The sequence below is a fragment of the Aedes albopictus genome, chromosome 3 (assembly GCF_035046485.1).
Source record: "Aedes albopictus strain Foshan chromosome 3, AalbF5, whole genome shotgun sequence".
In the NCBI taxonomy this organism is placed as follows: Eukaryota; Metazoa; Arthropoda; class Insecta; order Diptera; family Culicidae; genus Aedes; species Aedes albopictus.
Window position 1 is genome coordinate 349,638,601 of NC_085138.1, and position 24,874 is coordinate 349,663,474.

General features: G+C 42.5%; 3 protein-coding genes and 1 pseudogene across 3 annotated transcripts; 3 read left to right on the top strand and 1 right to left on the bottom strand.

Moving 5' to 3' along the window:
• Window positions 1-238: 238 nt before the first annotated feature.
• Window positions 239-3,195, bottom strand: LOC134284017 (uncharacterized; annotated as a pseudogene).
• Window positions 3,196-13,295: 10,100 nt separating this feature from the next.
• LOC134290889 (uncharacterized) lies at window positions 13,296-15,200 on the top strand. The gene has a single exon (XM_062858113.1). It carries the CDS (start codon window positions 13,296-13,298, stop codon window positions 15,198-15,200), a length of 1,905 nt encoding a protein of 634 aa, XP_062714097.1.
• Window positions 15,201-15,950: 750 nt separating this feature from the next.
• LOC134290890 (uncharacterized) lies at window positions 15,951-21,374 on the top strand. Its single transcript, XM_062858114.1, has 4 exons — window positions 15,951-16,421; window positions 16,477-16,530; window positions 19,075-19,309; window positions 19,423-21,374. Exons 1-4 carry the CDS (start codon window positions 15,951-15,953, stop codon window positions 21,372-21,374), a joined length of 2,712 nt encoding a protein of 903 aa, XP_062714098.1.
• A 750-nt stretch (window positions 21,375-22,124) lies between these two features.
• Window positions 22,125-23,373, top strand: LOC134290891 (uncharacterized). Its single transcript, XM_062858115.1, has 2 exons — window positions 22,125-22,595; window positions 22,651-23,373. Exons 1-2 carry the CDS (start codon window positions 22,125-22,127, stop codon window positions 23,371-23,373), a joined length of 1,194 nt encoding a protein of 397 aa, XP_062714099.1.
• The last annotated feature ends 1,501 nt before the right edge of the window (window positions 23,374-24,874 follow it).

The window sequence follows — 24,874 nt, forward strand, 5'->3', positions numbered from 1 at the left end:
ACTTTATCATTAACCTTATTATACGGTGAATAAAAAAAATAAAACGGAAATATTTCACACATCTACTTTATCGACCGAAAAAAAGCACACCCCTGCGGGCACCTTGTCGGACACTGTCAAGTTCAGCTACGATTTCCTGAATCATTGTTTACTTCCTCGGCGTTTTTTATTTAAAGGATCGGGAATCGAACCGTGAGATTACCGTGATCAAGCTGTTTTGGTGCTTCTCGTGTGGTGTTTACCCGATCAAAGTTGGCTAGCAAACTGATAACACTTTTTGCTATGAAGTTATCAGATTTCTTATAATTGAATTTGTTTTCAGTATGGTTGAATAAACAGGCAACATAACAAAATTGATAACAAAAATTGTCTCCATTGATATCACAAAAAATTCTCATCGTGTTATCGTAATGATCAACTTGATAACTGGTTTTGTAATGCGAATTTTTCCATATGATAATTAAGTTTGTTATCAATCAGATATAATCGAAGATCAATGATAACAGGTATTGGACTTGACTTGATAACAAATTTAGTTATCATGCTGATATTATCAGCCTTCCTCGATATTTCTTTTTTTTGTGTTTTTTTTTTAATTTTTAATTTAAAAAGGAAAAAATAGTTTGAAAATCGTTTTATTAGTAACATTTAGTATAACATTTAACTAAAACATTCATTGAGTTTTTCTGATCTGAATTGCATCGATCAGAGAACAAATTCAAAATCAAAAGTTGCCAGCCAAGTTAAACAGTTTAAAATCATTATCCATGAATAAAATCGAATCCGCTACTTTGCAGTATGTTTATCGAGAAGCGTTGGCGATAATTCGAGTCATCAAGCGTCCTGCACTGCGGTAACATGTGTTTGCGGTTGCAGCGTCGTCTCCGAGGAACAAACGGCGGTCGTAAAGTCGTCCTGAAATAACATTAAAAACGTCAATAAAAATCTATGACTACTTTACACATGGTTTTCTTACTTTTGATCCATTAAACTTTCTCTGGATCCAAGGGAGCTTTGAATGTTTCTCGAGGAGTTTCGTTGCCTGTAGGTTCACAGGTGTCATGAGAGATGCCATCTCCGATTTTCTTCGGGCGACCGGAAGGGTTATTCGACGCACGTCCTGTTACTGAACGCCCAACGAGTCCTTCTGGAAAAAGCTTCATCATGATGAACTTCAGGAACAAATAATCCTTGTCGCCGGCTTCGTGGGACATTCGCTGCAGCGCATCACCGTCGATGAAACCTTCCTCTTCCTTGAACGGCTTCTCTGGCGTCGGTAGAAGTTTTGAAGTCAACGAATCCAGCAGCTTCGCATTTTGGGCCTCCAGTTTGGCGTTCTTCAAAATTAAACCATCTTTATCCTTCTGCAGAGACTCCGCCAATGCTTTGTATTTATCAACGTCCTCAGATTTTCCACACGAGCATTCTATGAAACACAAAAAGTTCAATTACATATGCTACTTCAATGTAATTTAAGAAAATAATTACCTGTTTGAGGGTTCAGAATGACGATATCAGCCGCTTCATTAACAGCTGATCCAGCAGCTTCATTGGTCTGTTCGTAGAGTGACTCGATGTGGACAATCTGATTGGAGGGTCCAGGATTACTGCAGCTGGGTTCGCATGGGGCAGTTGTAGTTTCCCAGTCCTGTAGCAGTTGGTCAACGGATTTCTTTCGACGGTAAGTGCGGGTGATTTGCGATGTCGGTAACGGTGGTTTTTCGCTCATATCGACGTCTTCGTCATCAGAATGATGGTCGAAGTTATAGGTAGGAACCGACATCGTTTCCTTGCCGGATGCATTCGATTCCAAGTTGATGGTATTTTCTTCCTGCAACAAAAACAAGAGGTTTGAGGTTAAAATGTGTTCGCAAACTAGCGGCGTATTTCTGGAATATTTACCTTTAATTCCGAAAGCGACTGCACCACGAAACTTGCATTTTTGCTCGCTGCCTTCTTCAACACGCGCTTTTTGGCAACATTAAGCCTTTTGCGAGCCATTTTCAACCAATATGACGCGACGCACTGCTAATTATTCCGCAACAATGAAAAATAAAACACGCGTGCTTATCCGAGAGAAAAAAAAAACAACAGTGATTTTTGACAACTTCGAAGCATCCACGATCACTGGCGGACAGTGCGTTACTTAGGTAAAATCGGTGGTCAGAACAAAAATTGCAAATTTTGTAGTCTGCATTTATGTCGGTCGTTGCATTGTTGTATGCATATTGAACAATCAATTGTTCGCATCATGCTTGTTCAGAAATTATTATTGATTCCATCGCATTAAAAACTTGTGTATATCGGGATAATGGCATTTGATTTTTTCCAAGCATAAGTTACAATGTGCGGTGTGTGAGGCATCTGAATGTCACGCAAATAACATGTTAAGGTGAAACGAATGCAGAACAAAATTGGTAGGTAGCTCAACAGTGATGCTTTTGTACTGAAACAAAGTTACAAATATTTTTTTTTAGATGAACCTGCTTCGGATTGAAAATTTCATAAATAAAAACAAAAAATCTTTAAGTTTTAATAATATTCCGGAAAATTTAAATTGTTTCGTTTTTTTTTTCAAAGACGTAAAGTAGTGTTATTCTGCAATATTTTTAATAGGCTCAATCTCCATGATCATTTTTACCTTAAAAATGAGTTCATGAAATTTATTTCTGGAAATTTCGGAGCAAATTCAATTCGATACCAGTGAAACATAAATTAAACAAGTCAAGTAGAACTTAATTGATTTTTTTTGTTCCAAAATGAGCGATCGGCGCAATAAACGACATTATTTTATGTCTAATGAGTTCAAGAACAAAAAATATTTGCAAAAGGTTTGTTTTTTAGGAATATAGAAGAGTATGAAAATAATGTACTATATGTTTTAGAGGAAAAAGCCCAAAGCAAAGTTTGTCCCACAACCTGAGTTCAGTTGTTACGAGCAATCGAATGCATCCGACATCCTTCGTCCTACGGAATTAGTTTCTGCTGGCATCGATTCTGAACAAGAAGGTGTAGATCTGGAAGAAAGTGTTGTGACGAATAATTCTGGTATGAAGATCCGGTCAAATTCTTGTTCCTCGGAGACCCCAGATACTATGAGTGTGGAATTTAACCTCGACGAAAGCGATAGTTCTGTGAGTTTATCAGAAGCGTCCGAAAATTCTAATTATGAAGACAATGCCACAAAAGAATGTCTAGGAGGAGGAGGTTTCGACTTCACTAAGGTATCATTAAAATTATGAATATTGAATCCCTAGCTGTTTATGCAACAAGTTGCAAAAAGATGTAAAGCACACGATTTTTGCAAACAGTTGCATACACAACTTTGTGCAATGATTTTTCAATTTATACAACTCCTTTCAGTTGCATAATTGATCAGTGTGGCATAGTATGCCACTATGGAACTGATATGAGTTGAATCAAATTTAATTGATAATACTGAAATAAAATTACTTAATGAAACTTTTAATGTTTGCAGATATTTCTGGACAAAGAGAACAGAATGAAGTTTGACGCGGACATGTCCACCCAAGAAGCTCGTTATATGATCCTTAATTATTACATTAAACATCACCTAACACAAAAGGCTTTGGTGGATCTGCTCAAGATGCTAAATTTGATGGCAGGCAGCAAAATATTTCCAGAATGTTTTGAATCTTTCATAGCTTCTTTTCCTGATCCGTACAAATACACCAGAGTGTATTATTGTACTGAATGCCAATGTGGAGTTGGACAATCGGTCCCGGCTAAGCAAACTATATGTCCTATACCTGAGTGCGGTGGGAACAGTTTTGATTTTTTTGTAACCATTCCAATTGAACAACAGTTGCGAGAAACCATGATCAAATATCGAAAGGAAATAGCGGATTACGAGAAACTTCTTGACAGTGAGGGCATAAGTGATATAAATCGCGGAGATGTGGTTAAAGAAATTCAAACAAAAATCAATGGCAGAATCATTACTTTGTCAGTGAACACAGATGGAGCTGCAGCATATCATTGGAGTATTAACAAGCCATGCTACCCCATATTTGTCGTCATCAACAACTTGCCACCACGTATTCGCTTTGATAAGAACAATCTTTTGATGGCTGCTATATGGCTGAACAAAGGTGAACCAAATATGCCACTGTTCTTCAAGGAGTTTTGTAAGGAAATGGTAAAACTAAGTAATGGCGTTGCCATTGATTCCGACACATACACCGTTTTGGTCGTTCAGAACTGTTTGGATTCCTTTGCTAGACCAAAACTCCAAAATTCAACCCAATTTAATGGAAAATTCGGGTGCTCAGTTTGCTATCATGAAGGAAAAGTCGTTAAGGGAAATCAAATTCGATACCCATTTAAAGCTAGTGATAACAGACATCATTCCGAAACACGTCGTCTGATGATAGAGGCACACAGTTCTGGATCGACCATAAAAGGAATTAAAGGACTATCGACGTTTCTCTCAATTCCACATTTCAATATAGTGAATGGTAATATATTAGAATTTAAAATTGGCTGTCACTAACTTAATACACTTATTTCAAGGATTCCCACCGGATTATGTGCATGCGGTTCTCCTAGGCGTCGTAAAGCAGCTATGGGAGCTTTTCACTGCATCGTCCAACCACACCAAGCCGTATTATATTGGACAGCAAATGTCGGAAGTCGAGAAAAGAATGATAACCATCAGAACTCCAAGTTTGTTTTCTCAATATCCTGGAAAAATTGAGGACATGAAGAAAAATAAGGCAAGCGACTGGGAAAACATGTTGTTTTACTATTTTTATCCATGCGTTGTTGGTATTCTTCCCAAGAAATATTTGGATCATTTCATGTTGCTTTCTACGTGTATTTTTGAACTACTTGACATTCATTTGACTCAACATACTATTGCAAAGGTCGAGAAACAACTAAAGGATTTTGTTCGTAAGTTCCAAATATTGTATGGAGAAGAGAACATGTTTTTCAATGTTCACGTGTTGACTCATCTAGCAGGAAGTGCAAAACATTTTGGAGCATTGTGGAACTCATCACTCTATCCGTATGAAAACGGCAACGGTATGATTTTACAGTTTAGAACTGGTAACAATCATCCAATTCATTTTGAATCGTATTTGTCACAATCAGATCTATTCGGGAAATGACGCAATCAAAACGTGGCACTCTCAGTTATGGAGTTCAAAGCCGATGCACCGTATACATTTCGATAATTCATCGCTGTTTGAGCTATCTAATGGGTTAAAAATCGACGACACAGTTTTGGAGCGAGAATTCAGCCACCATGTGAAATTCATTGTTGATGGTGTTCAATATTGTATTAGAGAATATTGTGAGAAACTAGGCTACAACGATTCTTTCATAAAAATTGATAAAGATTTTTTTCAAATTGAGAAAGTGTTAGTTGACCGTAAAGACAACATTTATATCATTGGCAAGAAACTAATTACAATCCAAATTTACAACAACATGTACTCATACAGAAGTAGTGCTGAACATCACCTGAAACCTATCAAACATAACATTCGACCATGTGTCAGTGTTTCGGTACGCAGAGGAAATAACGCTGTAAATTATATATCGGTTTGCAAGCCAAACACACAAGTTAATTAGAAGTGTAAAGTATAGGAATTTGCTGTATCACTGATGAAAATAAATACATTTTTCGTCGATAATAATTGATAACAATTGATAACAAAAGTAGTTATCATCGAATACATTTATTCGATAACACAAAATAACAGAAAGAAATCAAGATAACTGAAGAAGTTATTGTGATGTTATCCTGTTGTTATTCTACTTTGCTCGGGTATGCACTACACCGAATAGAATCAGTGCTCGCGGTCGGCTGAAACCCAGTGATGTTCTAAAGGTGAGAGGAAAAAAGAAACTTTGGAGGCAGGAATATTCTTTGGATCGATTAAGAATGGATCCCCAGTGATGACCGATGCAGGTGCAGGTATTTAAAAACGGTTTAGTGACGACGAAGACACGGAGGATGTACACGGGAATGCATCTATCGCTCCACAAAATCTGCGACATACAATATTCCAATATTCTCCACAATACCGCGGTAGCGGTTCAGTGTGGGTGTTTGGAAATCGGTCGCCAGAAATATTTTACCAAGCACCTCCGGATGAGACTTGAATCACAAGGTACGTTTTCATAAGCTATATCATATTTACGTTTCGATTATGACTGTGGGATCTAAATCCAATGAAAAACACTATAATGATTGATTATGTACAGCACATTCATTGAAAATGGATGATTTAAAATGGATCAATAATCATAGAAGGAATCGTTATCATTATTAGTATGATAACTGAAAAGTATTAAATGATCTCATTTCAAAGACTTGAATCATTCAATTATCTATTTATTATTAAGGTACCCCGGGGCAAGTGAGAATGGGGGGCAAGTGAGACCTATAGCTAGTATTTTTTTTATTATTTATTTTTAAGACTAACATTCTTCATGGAAAACATAGGTATCATACCTACGGATACTTTGAATACAAAAAATGTTATTGTTTCAACCATAAAGAGACCATATACGTTATTGTTGTTCATATGTAATTTTCAATTCACTAGGTAAGATTGCCGTGCTCTACTAGATTCGTCGTTTAAAAATAGATTTGTTATTCTACAAATACTTTTTTGGTTTCAGGATAGTATTTGGAATTCATGCAAATGATTTCAAGCGAAAAAGCAGTATTTTATTTTTATTTATTACCTTTAGTTTACTGCTCTCACTTGCCCCAGTGCATTTCGCTATCTGGGGCAAGTGGGACCTATGAGAATAAACAAAGACAATTTTAGGGGCCGTCCATATACCACGTGGACAGAAAATTCATAGTTTTTGACCCCCTCCCCCCTCTCCGTGGACAAGAGTGGACTTTTCATTGACCCCTACCCCCCTTCCCCAATGTCCACGTGGACATCCGGAAAAAATGTTTTTTTTTTAATATTTCTAAAATAAACGGAATTTTTTTTAAATTTATTTTTTTTGAATAATGTTTTTTTTTTCTTCTTGAACATTTTCTTAAATACCTATCATTAATAACTTTATGAATAACAAATATTCTATAGATTTATATAAAACTAGCTGTCCCGGCAAACTCTGTCTTGCCAATCTTGTGGTGGTTTGACAGCTTTTAAGCTCATTAAGGCACCGCACTCTAGATTGGTTTGATTTCGATCATGTTGATTTTCTTCCCAGCTCATAAAAATCAGTACTTTAGCAATTTTCCAACTTTTTGAGTTGATTTTCGTAACTTTGTCTGCATATAAACACAGCCACCATGAATACGAATCTAACCCTGCATAAGTCATCCTGATCTGTTCACCCGTTCGTGAGTTTTGTTGTCTCAAAGGAACTTCAAACTCATTTTTATATATATAGATTTAAAGTCATTTAAAGTCAAGTCATTTTAAAGTCTTTCTCAAAGAGGAACAAAATGGGTACCTATAAGCTTTCAGCATTGTTTTTAATTGAGCTTAATGTTTGTGGGAGTGTGGGTTCGATTCCCGCTCCAGTCGGTTAAAAATTTTCGTCAAACTTAAAATTCCCCACTGGATCATTGAGTGTTTCGTGTGATGTCCATCCCCTAATGTTAGTGATCGCTCAGTCTGTTCAATCTCTGGTTGAAGACGGTGTTTTATAAAATGTTTTGTTCTGTTAAGAATCTTAACTTAATTTAACTTAACATAAAGTAATTTTTTTCTTAAATTTTTGTTGAGATAAGATTATATTTCTCAGTATCTTACAAAAACAAGAATTACAGCAACTTTTCAAAAATGCATAGAGTAGTCTAAACTAAATTATATTGCTGAGATTTAGAGTTCAATAACCTATAGAAACTTCTTGAATTTTAAAGGAAGCTCAAAAAAAAGTGTTTGAGATAAACCTGCAAATCTTAACATGTATTTTGAAACTTCGAGAAATCCACACAGAACTTCAATGAAAACTTTCTGACTGAAACACCAACATTTGCATGGTCTACACTCCATTTTAAATCTCCGGATTATTCCTCGAAAGAAAAAGTAAGGAATTGTGTTTATTTTAGAACAAACTAGCTGTACCCGGCAAACTTTGTCTTGCCTACTGCGTTTTTTGACGTTTCAAGTTTCTAGGCTAGACCAAATCCCCGGTCAAAATGTATGGAAGATCGATTTTCAAAAACTCACAATTTTTCCATGTTTTTTGCCTCATAAACCTTCTTTGGGTGAATAATAACAGAACAAAACTAAGACGACCAAAATCGGACCTTTCGTTCGTAAGTTATGCGCGGTCCCACGTATGCCACTGCATTTTTATATATATAGATTTTATATACACGGTGTTGAACTTATACACAGTAAAATTGAATTTATTTCCCATCTGTAATTCAGATTTGCAAAGTGAATGTGTTAATTGAAAGCTCACATAACACTGATCAAATACAATATATGTTTTGAAATAAACTGTCCTTTATCCTTTTGTAATAATTGCAAATGTGTCTCAAGTTCCTTTCGGCCGGCACGCACGTCTGTCATTGGTATTTCGTCTAGTTTTTATTGAGTAATGGTGTTAAGTTAAATCAAATTAGGTTATTGTCCTCAGCATAAGTGGTAGCAACTATGGCCATACGAAATAATCTATAAGATTCAGATTGGGTGAAGTACGGACTCATTTTATTTTGATCTTTAAAATTGCTAAAATTGCCACTGTACCTGTTTCAATGATTTTTGTTTTGTCAAAAAGCATGGGTGCGTTATATCTCAGTTTAATCCATAATTATCTTTTCCAAAACTTGATTATATCCCTATTGTGGCAAATTTGAACCAAAATTGGCTTTATATAATGTATTTATGCCTTTTTCATAGATTTAAGCACATTTTGACTAAACTTGCAAATTAATCACTATACCATCACTGAAATAGCAGTGTAAAGCTTTTGTCTATTAATTTAGATATTTTAATTTAGTATAGTGAGATGTAAACTCAAAAGTCAACGTTTTAGACTTCTGTAGCTTGAGCAACTTATCGAAAATTATTCCAGCGTGCCGGAGCTAACAAACTTTAGATACATCTAAGGCTTATATAAAAAAGTGGAAAAAGACTTTATTCAAAACCATATGCTATATTTGACCAGTGTTATATGACCTTTCAATAAATACATTTACTTTGAAAATCTGAATTACAGATGTGAAATTAATTCAAGTTATATGGTGTATCCGAACTTATTGAACACCCTGTATATGTATATATAGATTGATCGATGAGTCAATACCATGATTTTTTTTCCTTGAAGAAGTCACGTCCGACTAAAAAACAATGTATAATAATATAAAATGTTAAGAACTGTTATTGAAGAAAATCTCATCAACAATGCGACATAATTTATTTCGTTTGTAAATCTTTGTTTCTTAATTCTTATGTTAATGTTGTCCACGTGGACATTTGACGAACCCCCACCCCCCTCTCCGTGGACAAGCGTGGACTTTTCTCGAACCCCCTCCCCCCTCCAAGTTGTCCACGTGGTATATGGACGGCCCCTTATGGGTTCATCTCGCCTTGCCCAACCTAAGATGAAATTAGCACGGAAGTCAAAAAAATTGATGCGTTAAGTAATCTACTGTTGAATTATACTTTATTACCTCTATTTAGATGATGAAATTCTTGTTAAAAATGGTAAAACCTTGGGTAAAACAAAAAAAAAGCATGTATTTTTTATGTTTTTTTTTCTAAATATCTTCCATTTTTTCACTTAACGCTGCATAATGCATTCTTCTGAGAATTCGGGGACCGTCCATAAAAAAAATAACATAGGGAAATGGCCTTTTCAAAATTCATGATTTAAAAAAAACATTATTTAATAATCGTAAGATTGTGTAAGGGAGAAGATATTACTGCAAATCTCGAAACCCCAGATTTACTATTGGTGATAATCATTAACTATATAATATAAGACCAAGTTTCGAAATCTTTTGTCACTTCATTTTACGGCGCTTTTTGTATAAAAAAAATCAATTTATTCTGCATGAGCTGCTAGAGTTGATTCAATTTCCCCCAGCGATTTGTTATGTGTTACGTAATTTATGCATGATACCATAAACCTCTTCTTATTTTGCCCCGTAACGTGGGTAGATCACCTTATAATGGTGCGTTACGGTGTAAGATCTACCATACCAAATTCTGATCTTGTAATTTTTAACTTTGTTAATTTAAATGCAGGGAAATTCCAAGATCATAATTTGTTCTACTTTTTTTTTGTATTATGTTTTTCATTGTTAATAAACCATTTGTTTCAGGAGGATTCAGGTAATTTTTGTCTATGTATAGAGAGATTTATTTCCGAAAATTATGTAACTGTTGTGAGACTATCACCATTTAATACTATTTTCTATTTCAGATGTACAAGCGGGCAACCCTGCAGTCGGGACGCGAAACATCCTTCTTATTTTTTTGAAGGGTCAAGATCGCCATATCATTCGGTTTCGGGTAGACCACGTTGTCCGCGTCGTTTTTCTTTGAGCCTTGTGTCGTAATGTCGCGGGTGCGGATGCGTTTTTTTTTTAGAAAAATTGTTTTTTTTTTTTTGGATTGCCAATCATGTTTTTTTACTCGTTTTACGCGATCTTGTTTTATTTTATTTTATTTTTTTTTTTAATAAATTGAGATGTTCTTTGTTGTTGTGTAACGCGATTTTTTGTTTATTTTTTTTTATTTTGTTATTTTTTTTTCGAGTCACCAATTTTATTTTTTCCTTGCATTTTAATCGGTTCTGCTTGTGCCTCACACTTAGCCGAAACATACTTATTTATACAATAAATAGAAAACATATCTTTACATTTTATTTTTTCAACTCGTTTTACGTATTTTTTTTAATAAATTGAGATGTTTTTTTTCGTTGTTTTCGCGTTTTTTTATTTAAATTGAGTTTTTTTTCTCGGATCGCCATTTTTTTCACGCGTTTCAAACATTTATTGTAATGTTCCGATGACCCTGGAGGGATCGGTTCTGCTTGGGCCTCTTACTGAGCAGAAACATAATTATTTAAACAATAAATAGAAAAAAAAATCTCTTTTGATTGCCGGCTTTCAAAAGATTAAATTTTAACCAACTAAACAACCAATGCCGTGGGTCCATCGTCAGCTTTTCAGGCGAATCCTTGACCTGCATAATACATCTCCCAACCACCCACTCCGTAGTACTTATGGGAGTGTCACTGAGTCGGAGGCCTCTTATATAAGTGCTACATCAACATTTCCTTCCCCTATCCCAAGTTACGGTAAAGATGGGCGTGGCCGGGAATAATGACATTTGTGCTTTTGGTATTCTTGCATAAGATTGGAGCGAAGTTAACTCTCCAGCTTTGTTCCGAAAAGCAATCCGAGCAAGATTAGCAAAAGGTACATGAATGTTGTTAGTATCCAATCTACGAAGTATACCGTAACTACGCTAACGCTAACGATACCATAAACCTCTTCTTATTTTAATCTCTAAACATAGTCATTCATATAAGAGATTTATGATTCATGTTACCTTATTTGTTGCGACTTATATTAAGCCCTTTGAACAAAAACTCTGAATAGGTCCCACTTGCCCCGTGAAACGCAGTAAATGAAGATCTGCTACACTTTTCATTATATGCAGAATATATGGAATGTAAAAATTTTGAAACAGTTTTAATGCACGTTAATAAGTACAAATATACCAACAACGTCTTTTGGGTCCATTGGAATTATTAAAGAATTTGTGTTCTGAAACTTTTGGCATGACAAAACCAAATTAGCATTTTTTTAGGTCCCACTTGCCCCGGGGTACCTTACGTCTATCGTTATTATTCCACAAATGAACATCTTATAATATGCACGATACCATGAACCATAATTTTCTATTTGGGTTGGTTGAAAATTGAGACTGCACAAGAGAAGGCACAGAATCTGGTTATGAATCGAATAAGCGGTGTGGAGCTAAAACAATTTTTTTAACCACGCTGGTGTCCATGTCTAAAATAACTAGACAGTACGGACATGACACATTACATTACATGCATCATTACAGCAGTGGATATGAGAAAGAAACATTTCTTATTGAAAATATCCAGTTGTCAGCTGGCATTCAATCGCAACGGTTGTCTTTGCCTCTTTTTCGCTATAGGTGCTACACCTTTGTGCTATTGTGCACATTACTTCTGTTAAATATTCATCCTGAATTAGAACTAAATGAAATTTTTAATGTAGTAGAAGTAAATAATTTTGACCAACCGTTATCAACTTTGACCCACTGTGCACACCGAACGCACAACACATGTAAATAGTAGCATAAGAAAATGTAAATAAAACAGTTGAAATCGTTACAACGCCGCGTTTGCACACACAAATCGTTGCTCCCGGTTTTGTATTTTGATTCTGGGCGGTGGAAAAGTACGTGTGTGTGATCAATTCGACGCTACCGGAGAACAAAATGGCGGAAGAAGCAAAATGTGCTGGATTCAGTGGCGTTGCTGGAATTTTATGTGAAGAATTTCGACAAGGAGGAGGCCAGAAAGGAGCAGGTAGAAGCTTGGGCGGAGAAGCTTGAGCGGTTCTACGACGAATTCCATCAGCTGGCTGTCAAAATTGAAGCCTTATCCACGGAGGAGAATCCCATCGACTTGAAAGGTGAGCGTCAAAAATTTGATTCCCGATACTATGTTTTGCGTGCATTCTACCTGAAGCAGATTGCGAAGGCCGCCAGCTTCTCTTCCACCAGTCGCTCCCCATCTTCTCAGCCATTGAACGTTCGGCTTCCGGAGCTGAATCTCCCTAAGTTTAGTGGTCGTTTGGAGGACTGGTGCGTCTTTCGCGATTCCTTCCAGTCTGCTATCGGTTCTCGGAGTGATATCGGTCCCGTTGAGATGCTGCATTACCTGAAAGGTCTTGTTTAGGGTGAAGCGGCCCGTATTCTTGACCCGATCAAGGTCAGCGAGCAGGGTTACAAGGCCGCTTGGCGGGCACTTACGCTGCGATTCGAAAACAAGCGGCAGCTCATCAAGTGTCACATTCGAACGCTGTTTGACACTCCAGCGATGCGTCAAGAATCCGCCGAAGATCTTCTGGCGCTGGTCGATCGCTTCGAACAACAAATCTCCGTATTGAGAGTTTGGGTGAACCAGCCGACAAGTGGAGTTCCTTACTGGTTTATCTGCTGACAGTCCGCCTCGACTCGTGTACGCTCCGAGAATGGGAGAACCACTGCGCCAAACTCGACGCTGACAACATCGCTTCCGTTCTAGGAGGAATTGCTTCGACATCCAGCGCAACGGCTGATGACTCGACCTCCATGCCATCGTACGTCCAGATGGTGAATTTCCTCCAGAACTATGCTCGAGTCCTGCACGCAGTTTCCCCGGCCACATTCGCTCTCTCTCCTCGCAACAAGCCCAAGCTTCCGCCTAAATCAGCCGCATTCCCAGTCGCAGCGCCGCCGAAGATCGCATCCAGTTCGACATCTTCGAGTTCCAGTGCCAGCAAGTCGGAGAACCCCTGCGAGAAGTGTGGACAGGGGCACTACCTGTACCACTGTCCGGAATTCCAGAAGTTGGACATCGCGCAACGGACCGACCTGGTGAAACAAGAAAACATCTGCCTAAATTGCTTGCGCTCCTCCTCCCATTTCGCCCGAACCTGTTCGGGCTCCCGCTGCCGCGTCTGCTCCCGAAAACATCACACGCTGTTTCAAACGGACAGCAGCGATACGAAGTCCACGTCCAGCACCCAGTCTGAAGAATCTACCTGCTGCGTCGCTGTCGAAGAAATGTGTCCAGTTCCGTCGAATCAAGCGCATTTGAAGTCCGTTGCACAAGTTCAAGCCCAGCAATCGTGTACTCCTAGTACGTCAATCGTTCCCTCTCTCCGTGTTCACGACATTTCCGGGAATCCCCAGTGCGCTTTGGTCTCGCAATCCCAAGCCGTGATCCCTGGAACCGTTTTTCTTCCAACTGCGCTCGTGAACATCCGTAGCAGTAGAGGTCGCATCTTTTCCGCACGATGCTTGCTGGACTGTGCATCCCAACGAAACTTCGTGTCTGCCGGACTCTGTGAGAAGCTCCAACTACCACGGACTCGTCTGCCACAGCCGATGACAATCAGCGGAATTGGTAACACCACCACGCGCGTAGAGTACGAAGTATGCGTGAGCGTTTCTCCCCGGATTTCATCTTTCTCCGTGAAATGTTCGATGCTGATTCTTCCGTTGATCACCGTGAAGCTTCCACAGTTCTCCGTTGACACCCGTCAAGTACCGGAGCACGTCAACCTCGCCGATCCAACTTTCGCGGTCACCAGTAACATCGACATGATTCTGGGAGCCGCCCACTTCTTCCGTGTCCTCCGCTATGGCCGAATCTCTCTCGGCAACGATCTTCCGCTGCTCCAGAACACCGAATTTGGATGGGTCGTCTCCGGAGAGGGCATGCTGGAAAATCACGACCATGAAGATCCTCGTAACTGCCAGTTCAGCAATCCCTGTACAATCGACGAGCTAGTCAACCGCTTTTGGCAGCTTGAAGAGGTGCAGCAGTCAAAAGGCTGGTCTCCGTCCGAGCGATACTGCGAGGAACACTTCGTCGAACACATCGTCCGAAATGCAGATGGTCGCTACGTCGTCAAGCTCCCAAAGAGAGAAGAGTTGCTTCCCCGGTTAGACGATAATTGGTACAACGCTACGCGGCGGTTCTACTCCTTGGAACAATCGCTGGCCAAAGATCCAGAGAAGCATGCCATGTACCAAAAATTCGTCCATGAATACCAAGCTCTCGGACACATGAGGGAAATTGATCCCAACGAGCGAGACTGTAAATCTCGCTACTATGTTCCCCATCACGCAGTCATTAAGATGGACAGCACCACTACCAAGCTCCGAACCGTCTTCGATGCGTCTTGCCGGTCGAAATCCGGTCTGTCTCTCAACGATGTTCTCCTCGTTAGCCCCACCGTCCAAGACACCTTAGTCACGATCGTCATTCGCTTCCGAATCACCGAATTCGTCGTGTCGGCGTACATTGAAAAAATGTATCGTCAGGTGCTAGTATCGGAACAGGATCAACCGCTGACTCGAATAGTGTGGCGCGATCATCCGGATCTTCCGCTGAAGATTTACCAGCTACTCACCGTCACCTACGGCACCAGTTGTGCCCCGTTCCTGGCCGTCAGGACGTTGCAGAAGCTTGCCGACGACGAAGGATAGCGATTCCCGCTGGCAGCTCGTGTACTTCGCCGCGACTTCTACGTGGACAACCTGCTAACTGGCTCCAACGACACTTCATCTCTCGCCACTACCTGCAAGCAGCTCATCGCGATGCTGGCTTCTGCAGGCCTTCCGCTTCGGCAATGGTCGTCGAACAACCAGACTGTGCTCAACGCCATTCCGCCGGAGCTCCGGGAGACTGAAACGCTGCTCGATTTGGACCATGAAGCCTCCGTCACCACGCTCGGATTACGCTGGGAGCCTGCTACCGATCTTCTGTCCTTCAAGCAGCCAAAATGGAAGGAATATTCGACACTCACGAAGCGGGAGATGCTGTCGCAAATCAGCAGTCTGTTCGACCCGCTTGGACTTATTGGTCCGACCATCTCGAAGGCAAAAATCCTCCTCCAAGGCTTGTGGCAGCTGCACCTCGACTGGGACACACCAGTTCCTCCGGCAGTCGTCAGTGAGTGGCAGGACATTCAACAGAAATTTGCCGGTCTTGTGCATCTGCGGATTCCCCGGCACGTCCTCAGCCCCGGTTACGCCCGCCTGGAAGTTCATGGTTTCAGTGACGCTTCGGAGGCCACCTACGGTGCTTGCTTGTTTCTCCGTTCCATCTCATTAGATGGATCCTGCTCTGTTCGGCTGCTCATGTAGAAGTCAAAGGTGGCACCAGTCGACACGAAGTCAATTCCACGCCTAGAGCTCTGCGCGGCTCACCTGCTCGCCAAACTCCTAGTCCATGCCATGGATTCTGTCGAGATTTCCGCCACGGTCTACCTGTGGACAGACTCCACCATAGTGCTGGACTGGCTCGCCGCAACACCGTCATCGTGGAAGACGTTTGTGGCAAATCGCGTGGCTGAAATCCAGGAACTCACCACACACGCGGTCTGGAGTCACGTTCCGTCAAAGGACAATCCGGCCGACCTCATCTCTCGCGGTATGACCCTCGACGAGCTCACAGCGCACTCCCTTTGGTGGCACGGACCAGCCGGGCTTGATGCACTGGACATTCCGTGGCCAGTCAAGTATGCAACGTCTAAATCCACCAGCCTCGAAGCCCGCAAGATAGTCGCCCTTGCTACCGTCGAAGATGACCCGTCTCTGGATCTGGTTCTCCGCTACTCAAGTCTCCGTTCATTGCTTCGGATCGGCGCCATCATTCGTCGGTTCTGTGAGAACTGCCTCCGCCACAAGAACCAGCAGGAACGTGTTGTCGGCCCTCTGTCCGTAGCCGAAATCGACCATACCATGCTCGCTTTTCCGACAGGCTCTGCATGAGCATTTCGAGAAGGAACTGCGCCAACTGTCCTCGACTGGGAAGGTAGACCGAAAATCCAAACTTCGGTTCCTGACTCCACAGTTGGTGGATGGTGTGATCCGCCTCGGCGGCCGGTTGCACAACGCTTCCAAGATCGCCATATCATTCGGTTTCGGGTAGACCACGTTGTCCGCGTCGTTTTTCTTTGAGCCTTGTGTCGTAATGTCGCGGGTGCGGATGCGTTTTTTTTTTAGAAAAATTGTTTTTTTTTTTTTGGATTGCCAATCATGTTTTTTTACTCGTTTTACGCGATCTTGTTTTATTTTATTTTATTTTTTTTTTTAATAAATTGAGATGTTCTTTGTTGTTGTGTAACGCGATTTTTTGTTTATTTTTTTTTATTTTGTTATTTTTTTTTCGAGTCACCAATTTTATTTTTTCCTTGCATTTTAATCGGTTCTGCTTGTGCCTCACACTTAGCCGAAACATACTTATTTATACAATAAATAGAAAACATATCTTTACATTTTATTTTTTCAACTCGTTTTACGTATTTTTTTTAATAAATTGAGATGTTTTTTTTCGTTGTTTTCGCGTTTTTTTATTTAAATTGAGTTTTTTTTCTCGGATCGCCATTTTTTTCACGCGTTTCAAACATTTATTGTAATGTTCCGATGACCCTGGAGGGATCGGTTCTGCTTGGGCCTCTTACTGAGCAGAAACATAATTATTTAAACAATAAATAGAAAAAAAAATCTCTTTTGATTGCCGGCTTTCAAAAGATTAAATTTTAACCAACTAAACAACCAATGCCGTGGGTCCATCGTCAGCTTTTCAGGCGAATCCTTGACCTGCATAATACATCTCCCAACCACCCACTCCGTAGTACTTATGGGAGTGTCACTGAGTCGGAGGCCTCTTATATAAGTGCTACATCAACATTTCCTTCCCCTATCCCAAGTTACGGTAAAGATGGGCGTGGCCGGGAATAATGACATTTGTGCTTTTGGTATTCTTGCATAAGATTGGAGCGAAGTTAACTCTCCAGCTTTGTTCCGAAAAGCAATCCGAGCAAGATTAGCAAAAGGTACATGAATGTTGTTAGTATCCAATCTACGAAGTATACCGTAACTACGCTAACGCTAACGATACCATAAACCTCTTCTTATTTTAATCTCTAAACATAGTCATTCATATAAGAGATTTATGATTCATGTTACCTTATTTGTTGCGACTTATATTAAGCCCTTTGAACAAAAACTCTGAATAGGTCCCACTTGCCCCGTGAAACGCAGTAAATGAAGATCTGCTACACTTTTCATTATATGCAGAATATATGGAATGTAAAAATTTTGAAACAGTTTTAATGCACGTTAATAAGTACAAATATACCAACAACGTCTTTTGGGTCCATTGGAATTATTAAAGAATTTGTGTTCTGAAACTTTTGGCATGACAAAACCAAATTAGCATTTTTTTAGGTCCCACTTGCCCCGGGGTACCTTACGTCTATCGTTATTATTCCACAAATGAACATCTTATAATATGCACGATACCATGAACCATAATTTTCTATTTGGGTTGGTTGAAAATTGAGACTGCACAAGAGAAGGCACAGAATCTGGTTATGAATCGAATAAGCGGTGTGGAGCTAAAACAATTTTTTTAACCACGCTGGTGTCCATGTCTAAAATAACTAGACAGTACGGACATGACACATTACATTACATGCATCATTACAGCAGTGGATATGAGAAAGAAACATTTCTTATTGAAAATATCCAGTTGTCAGCTGGCATTCAATCGCAACGGTTGTCTTTGCCTCTTTTTCGCTATAGGTGCTACACCTTTGTGCTATTGTGCACATTACTTCTGTTAAATATTCATCCTGAATTAGAACTAAATGAAATTTTTAATGTAGTAGAAGTAAATAATTTTGACCAACCGTTATCAACTTTGACCCACTGTGCACACCGAACGCACAACACATGTAAATAGTAGCATAAGAAAATGTAAATAAAACAGTTGAAATCGTTACAACGCCGCGTTTGCACACACAAATCGTTGCTCCCGGTTTTGTATTTTGATTCTGGGCGGTGGAAAAGTACGTGTGTGTGATCAATTCGACGCTACCGGAGAACAAAATGGCGGAAGAAGCAAAATGTGCTGGATTCAGTGGCGTTGCTGGAATTTTATGTGAAGAATTTCGACAAGGAGGAGGCCAGAAAGGAGCAGGTAGAAGCTTGGGCGGAGAAGCTTGAGCGGTTCTACGACGAATTCCATCAGCTGGCTGTCAAAATTGAAGCCTTATCCACGGAGGAGAATCCCATCGACTTGAAAGGTGAGCGTCAAAAATTTGATTCCCGATACTATGTTTTGCGTGCATTCTACCTGAAGCAGATTGCGAAGGCCGCCAGCTTCTCTTCCACCAGTCGCTCCCCATCTTCTCAGCCATTGAACGTTCGGCTTCCGGAGCTGAATCTCCCTAAGTTTAGTGGTCGTTTGGAGGACTGGTGCGTCTTTCGCGATTCCTTCCAGTCTGCTATCGGTTCTCGGAGTGATATCGGTCCCGTTGAGATGCTGCATTACCTGAAAGGTCTTGTTTAGGGTGAAGCGGCCCGTATTCTTGACCCGATCAAGGTCAGCGAGCAGGGTTACAAGGCCGCTTGGCGGGCACTTACGCTGCGATTCGAAAACAAGCGGCAGCTCATCAAGTGTCACATTCGAACGCTGTTTGACACTCCAGCGATGCGTCAAGAATCCGCCGAAGATCTTCTGGCGCTGGTCGATCGCTTCGAACAACAAATCTCCGTATTGAGAGTTTGGGTGAACCAGCCGACAAGTGGAGTTCCTTACTGGTTTATCTGCTGACAGTCCGCCTCGACTCGTGTACGCTCCGAGAATGGGAGAACCACTGCGCCAAACTCGACGCTGACAACATCGCTTCCGTTCTAGGAGGAATTGCTTCGACATCCAGCGCAACGGCTGATGACTCGACCTCCATGCCATCGTACGTCCAGATGGTGAATTTCCTCCAGAACTATGCTCGAGTCCTGCACGCAGTTTCCCCGGCCACATTCGCTCTCTCTCCTCGCAACAAGCCCAAGCTTCCGCCTAAATCAGCCGCATTCCCAGTCGCAGCGCCGCCGAAGATCGCATCCAGTTCGACATCTTCGAGTTCCAGTGCCAGCAAGTCGGAGAACCCCTGCGAGAAGTGTGGACAGGGGCACTACCTGTACCACTGTCCGGAATTCCAGAAGTTGGACATCGCGCAACGGACCGACCTGGTGAAACAAGAAAACATCTGCCTAAATTGCTTGCGCTCCTCCTCCCATTTCGCCCGAACCTGTTCGGGCTCCCGCTGCCGCGTCTGCTCCCGAAAACATCACACGCTGTTTCAAACGGACAGCAGCGATACGAAGTCCACGTCCAGCACCCAGTCTGAAGAATCTACCTGCTGCGTCGCTGTCGAAGAAATGTGTCCAGTTCCGTCGAATCAAGCGCATTTGAAGTCCGTTGCACAAGTTCAAGCCCAGCAATCGTGTACTCCTAGTACGTCAATCGTTCCCTCTCTCCGTGTTCACGACATTTCCGGGAATCCCCAGTGCGCTTTGGTCTCGCAATCCCAAGCCGTGATCCCTGGAACCGTTTTTCTTCCAACTGCGCTCGTGAACATCCGTAGCAGTAGAGGTCGCATCTTTTCCGCACGATGCTTGCTGGACTGTGCATCCCAACGAAACTTCGTGTCTGCCGGACTCTGTGAGAAGCTCCAACTACCACGGACTCGTCTGCCACAGCCGATGACAATCAGCGGAATTGGTAACACCACCACGCGCGTAGAGTACGAAGTATGCGTGAGCGTTTCTCCCCGGATTTCATCTTTCTCCGTGAAATGTTCGATGCTGATTCTTCCGTTGATCACCGTGAAGCTTCCACAGTTCTCCGTTGACACCCGTCAAGTACCGGAGCACGTCAACCTCGCCGATCCAACTTTCGCGGTCACCAGTAACATCGACATGATTCTGGGAGCCGCCCACTTCTTCCGTGTCCTCCGCTATGGCCGAATCTCTCTCGGCAACGATCTTCCGCTGCTCCAGAACACCGAATTTGGATGGGTCGTCTCCGGAGAGGGCATGCTGGAAAATCACGACCATGAAGATCCTCGTAACTGCCAGTTCAGCAATCCCTGTACAATCGACGAGCTAGTCAACCGCTTTTGGCAGCTTGAAGAGGTGCAGCAGTCAAAAGGCTGGTCTCCGTCCGAGCGATACTGCGAGGAACACTTCGTCGAACACATCGTCCGAAATGCAGATGGTCGCTACGTCGTCAAGCTCCCAAAGAGAGAAGAGTTGCTTCCCCGGTTAGACGATAATTGGTACAACGCTACGCGGCGGTTCTACTCCTTGGAACAATCGCTGGCCAAAGATCCAGAGAAGCATGCCATGTACCAAAAATTCGTCCATGAATACCAAGCTCTCGGACACATGAGGGAAATTGATCCCAACGAGCGAGACTGTAAATCTCGCTACTATGTTCCCCATCACGCAGTCATTAAGATGGACAGCACCACTACCAAGCTCCGAACCGTCTTCGATGCGTCTTGCCGGTCGAAATCCGGTCTGTCTCTCAACGATGTTCTCCTCGTTAGCCCCACCGTCCAAGACACCTTAGTCACGATCGTCATTCGCTTCCGAATCACCGAATTCGTCGTGTCGGCGTACATTGAAAAAATGTATCGTCAGGTGCTAGTATCGGAACAGGATCAACCGCTGACTCGAATAGTGTGGCGCGATCATCCGGATCTTCCGCTGAAGATTTACCAGCTACTCACCGTCACCTACGGCACCAGTTGTGCCCCGTTCCTGGCCGTCAGGACGTTGCAGAAGCTTGCCGACGACGAAGGATAGCGATTCCCGCTGGCAGCTCGTGTACTTCGCCGCGACTTCTACGTGGACAACCTGCTAACTGGCTCCAACGACACTTCATCTCTCGCCACTACCTGCAAGCAGCTCATCGCGATGCTGGCTTCTGCAGGCCTTCCGCTTCGGCAATGGTCGTCGAACAACCAGACTGTGCTCAACGCCATTCCGCCGGAGCTCCGGGAGACTGAAACGCTGCTCGATTTGGACCATGAAGCCTCCGTCACCACGCTCGGATTACGCTGGGAGCCTGCTACCGATCTTCTGTCCTTCAAGCAGCCAAAATGGAAGGAATATTCGACACTCACGAAGCGGGAGATGCTGTCGCAAATCAGCAGTCTGTTCGACCCGCTTGGACTTATTGGTCCGACCATCTCGAAGGCAAAAATCCTCCTCCAAGGCTTGTGGCAGCTGCACCTCGACTGGGACACACCAGTTCCTCCGGCAGTCGTCAGTGAGTGGCAGGACATTCAACAGAAATTTGCCGGTCTTGTGCATCTGCGGATTCCCCGGCACGTCCTCAGCCCCGGTTACGCCCGCCTGGAAGTTCATGGTTTCAGTGACGCTTCGGAGGCCACCTACGGTGCTTGCTTGTTTCTCCGTTCCATCTCATTAGATGGATCCTGCTCTGTTCGGCTGCTCATGTAGAAGTCAAAGGTGGCACCAGTCGACACGAAGTCAATTCCACGCCTAGAGCTCTGCGCGGCTCACCTGCTCGCCAAACTCCTAGTCCATGCCATGGATTCTGTCGAGATTTCCGCCACGGTCTACCTGTGGACAGACTCCACCATAGTGCTGGACTGGCTCGCCGCAACACCGTCATCGTGGAAGACGTTTGTGGCAAATCGCGTGGCTGAAATCCAGGAACTCACCACACACGCGGTCTGGAGTCACGTTCCGTCAAAGGACAATCCGGCCGACCTCATCTCTCGCGGTATGACCCTCGACGAGCTCACAGCGCACTCCCTTTGGTGGCACGGACCAGCCGGGCTTGATGCACTGGACATTCCGTGGCCAGTCAAGTATGCAACGTCTAAATCCACCAGCCTCGAAGCCCGCAAGATAGTCGCCCTTGCTACCGTCGAAGATGACCCGTCTCTGGATCTGGTTCTCCGCTACTCAAGTCTCCGTTCATTGCTTCGGATCGGCGCCATCATTCGTCGGTTCTGTGAGAACTGCCTCCGCCACAAGAACCAGCAGGAACGTGTTGTCGGCCCTCTGTCCGTAGCCGAAATCGACCATACCATGCTCGCTTTTCCGACAGGCTCTGCATGAGCATTTCGAGAAGGAACTGCGCCAACTGTCCTCGACTGGGAAGGTAGACCGAAAATCCAAACTTCGGTTCCTGACTCCACAGTTGGTGGATGGTGTGATCCGCCTCGGCGGCCGGTTGCACAACGCTTCCATACCAAACGACGAGAAGTGTCCTATCCTTTTACCGGCCAAGCATCGTTTAACCGACCTCATTGTGACGAGAGAGCACCAGAAGACACTCCACGCAGGTCCTGGGTTGCTGCTATCGTCCCTCCGCCAGAAGTACTGGCCTCTTGGCGGCCGGAATCTGGTTCGAAAGATCGTCCACCGGTGCATGACGTGCGCCCGCGCTCGACCAAATCCGCTCGAGCAGCTGATGGGCCAACTTCCTTCGGTGCGAGTCACTCAGGCGTACCCTTTCGAAAACGTCGGCATCGATCTCGCCGGCCCGCTCTACGTGCGCCCGTTCACCAGAAGCCGCAACTCCCCACTATCCAAAGTGTACATTGTCGTGTACGTCTGCCTGGTGACAAAGGCAGTTCACCTCGAACTAGTTGCGACCTCACCACCGAAGCATTCTTCGCGAGCCTCCGGCGTTTCACCAGCCGGAGAGGTAAGCCAACGCACATCTACTGCGACAACGCCACCAATTTCGTTGGTGCTACAAGGTGCTCCGCAAGTTGTTCCTATCCCAACAACACAAAAATTCCGTAGAACGCAATTGTGGGGATGATGGAATTCAGTTCCATTTTATTAAGCCGCGATCACCATCTTTCGGCGGCATCTGGGAGGCATGCGTGAAATCCGTCAAGACCCTGCTGCGCAAAATCCTCGGCAATGCTCGGAATGACGTAGCAACATTCTCAGCGCACGAAAATGCGCGTTTTTGGAAGCTCTAAAAGTGGTTCTTAGGCGACTTTGACAAGAAATTTGAAACAAAAAAGATAAAGCAATAAAACTATTTGTTCTAGCGTCATCCTATGAAAACTATGGGAAAATGCTCCAAATTTGGTCAAAACAGTTTAAACGCTTTATCTTTTTTGTTTCAAATTTCTCATCAAAGTTGTCTAAGAACCAAACCGCTGAGAATGTTGCTACGTCATTCCGTTCAAAAGATATTGATAATTTTCTAGAAAAAATAGGCACTTTTCAAGTATTTTTCACTTGAGTTACAAAAATAACACCCTTCTATTTTTTTTATATATTTTATAACAACATTTGTTCTTTTGAATGCGGGCAAAAGATATTTTTTATGTTTGCCCCAACCCGTCATAACACCTTTTTAAAAAACTTTGATTTTTCAAGAAAAATGCCTGTAACTTTTGAACCAAAAGAGATAACGACCATCTCAGCACACGAAACGACGCGCCTTCAAATGCTCTACAAGTGTTTCTTGGGTGACTTTGATGAAAAATCAAAACTGAAAAAGTTAACGCCAGAAAACCGGTTTTTCTTGAACCACCACCCTAAGCTTATTCAGAAATTTGAACTTTTAGTGGCTACGCAGTCTTTATTCTTGAAACGGGTTTATTATCTACCCAACGTTTCGGCACTTAGGGATGGTGCCTTCATCAGGGGGAAAATAATGTTCTCGTTTCGTCTCATTATTTTCCCCCTGATGAAGGCACCATCCCTAAGTGCCGAAACGTTGGGTAGATAATAAACCCGTTTCAAGAATAAAGACTGCGTAGCCACTAAAAGTTCAAAGTTAAGAATTTCAGTCGATCCTTGAAAGTAATACTTATTCAGAAAAATACCTCTAGATCGGTCAATTTCAAAGCTACATAAAAAGTGTCTTCAGCAAAGTTGCTCAAAATTGATAGATCTACAACTATCCCGAAGAATGTATATAGTTATTCTTGCAAATAAAAAAGTTTGGTTCCCAATTTCTTTGAAAATATGGACCACCCTATTTTTTATGTATATTGAAAAGAGGGCCTTACTTTTAGGAACAACTTTGTAGAAGACCATATTAATCTAGAAAATCATTTGAAGGCGCTGAGTGCATCGAACGAATTGTGAGAATCGAGCTTTAGAAGCATATCCCATCGTGTATCAAAATACTCGACCAAATGAGTATGGTGAGCTATTGAAGCCAACCGACCACTTGCCGAAATTGCGGTCACCGATCGCACCCGAATACTATATACAGTATGGACCTGATTTTGTCAGCCCCTTTTTGCGTCAAACTTTTTGCTCTCATTAGCTTATGGTCAAACTTTAACCAATTCATT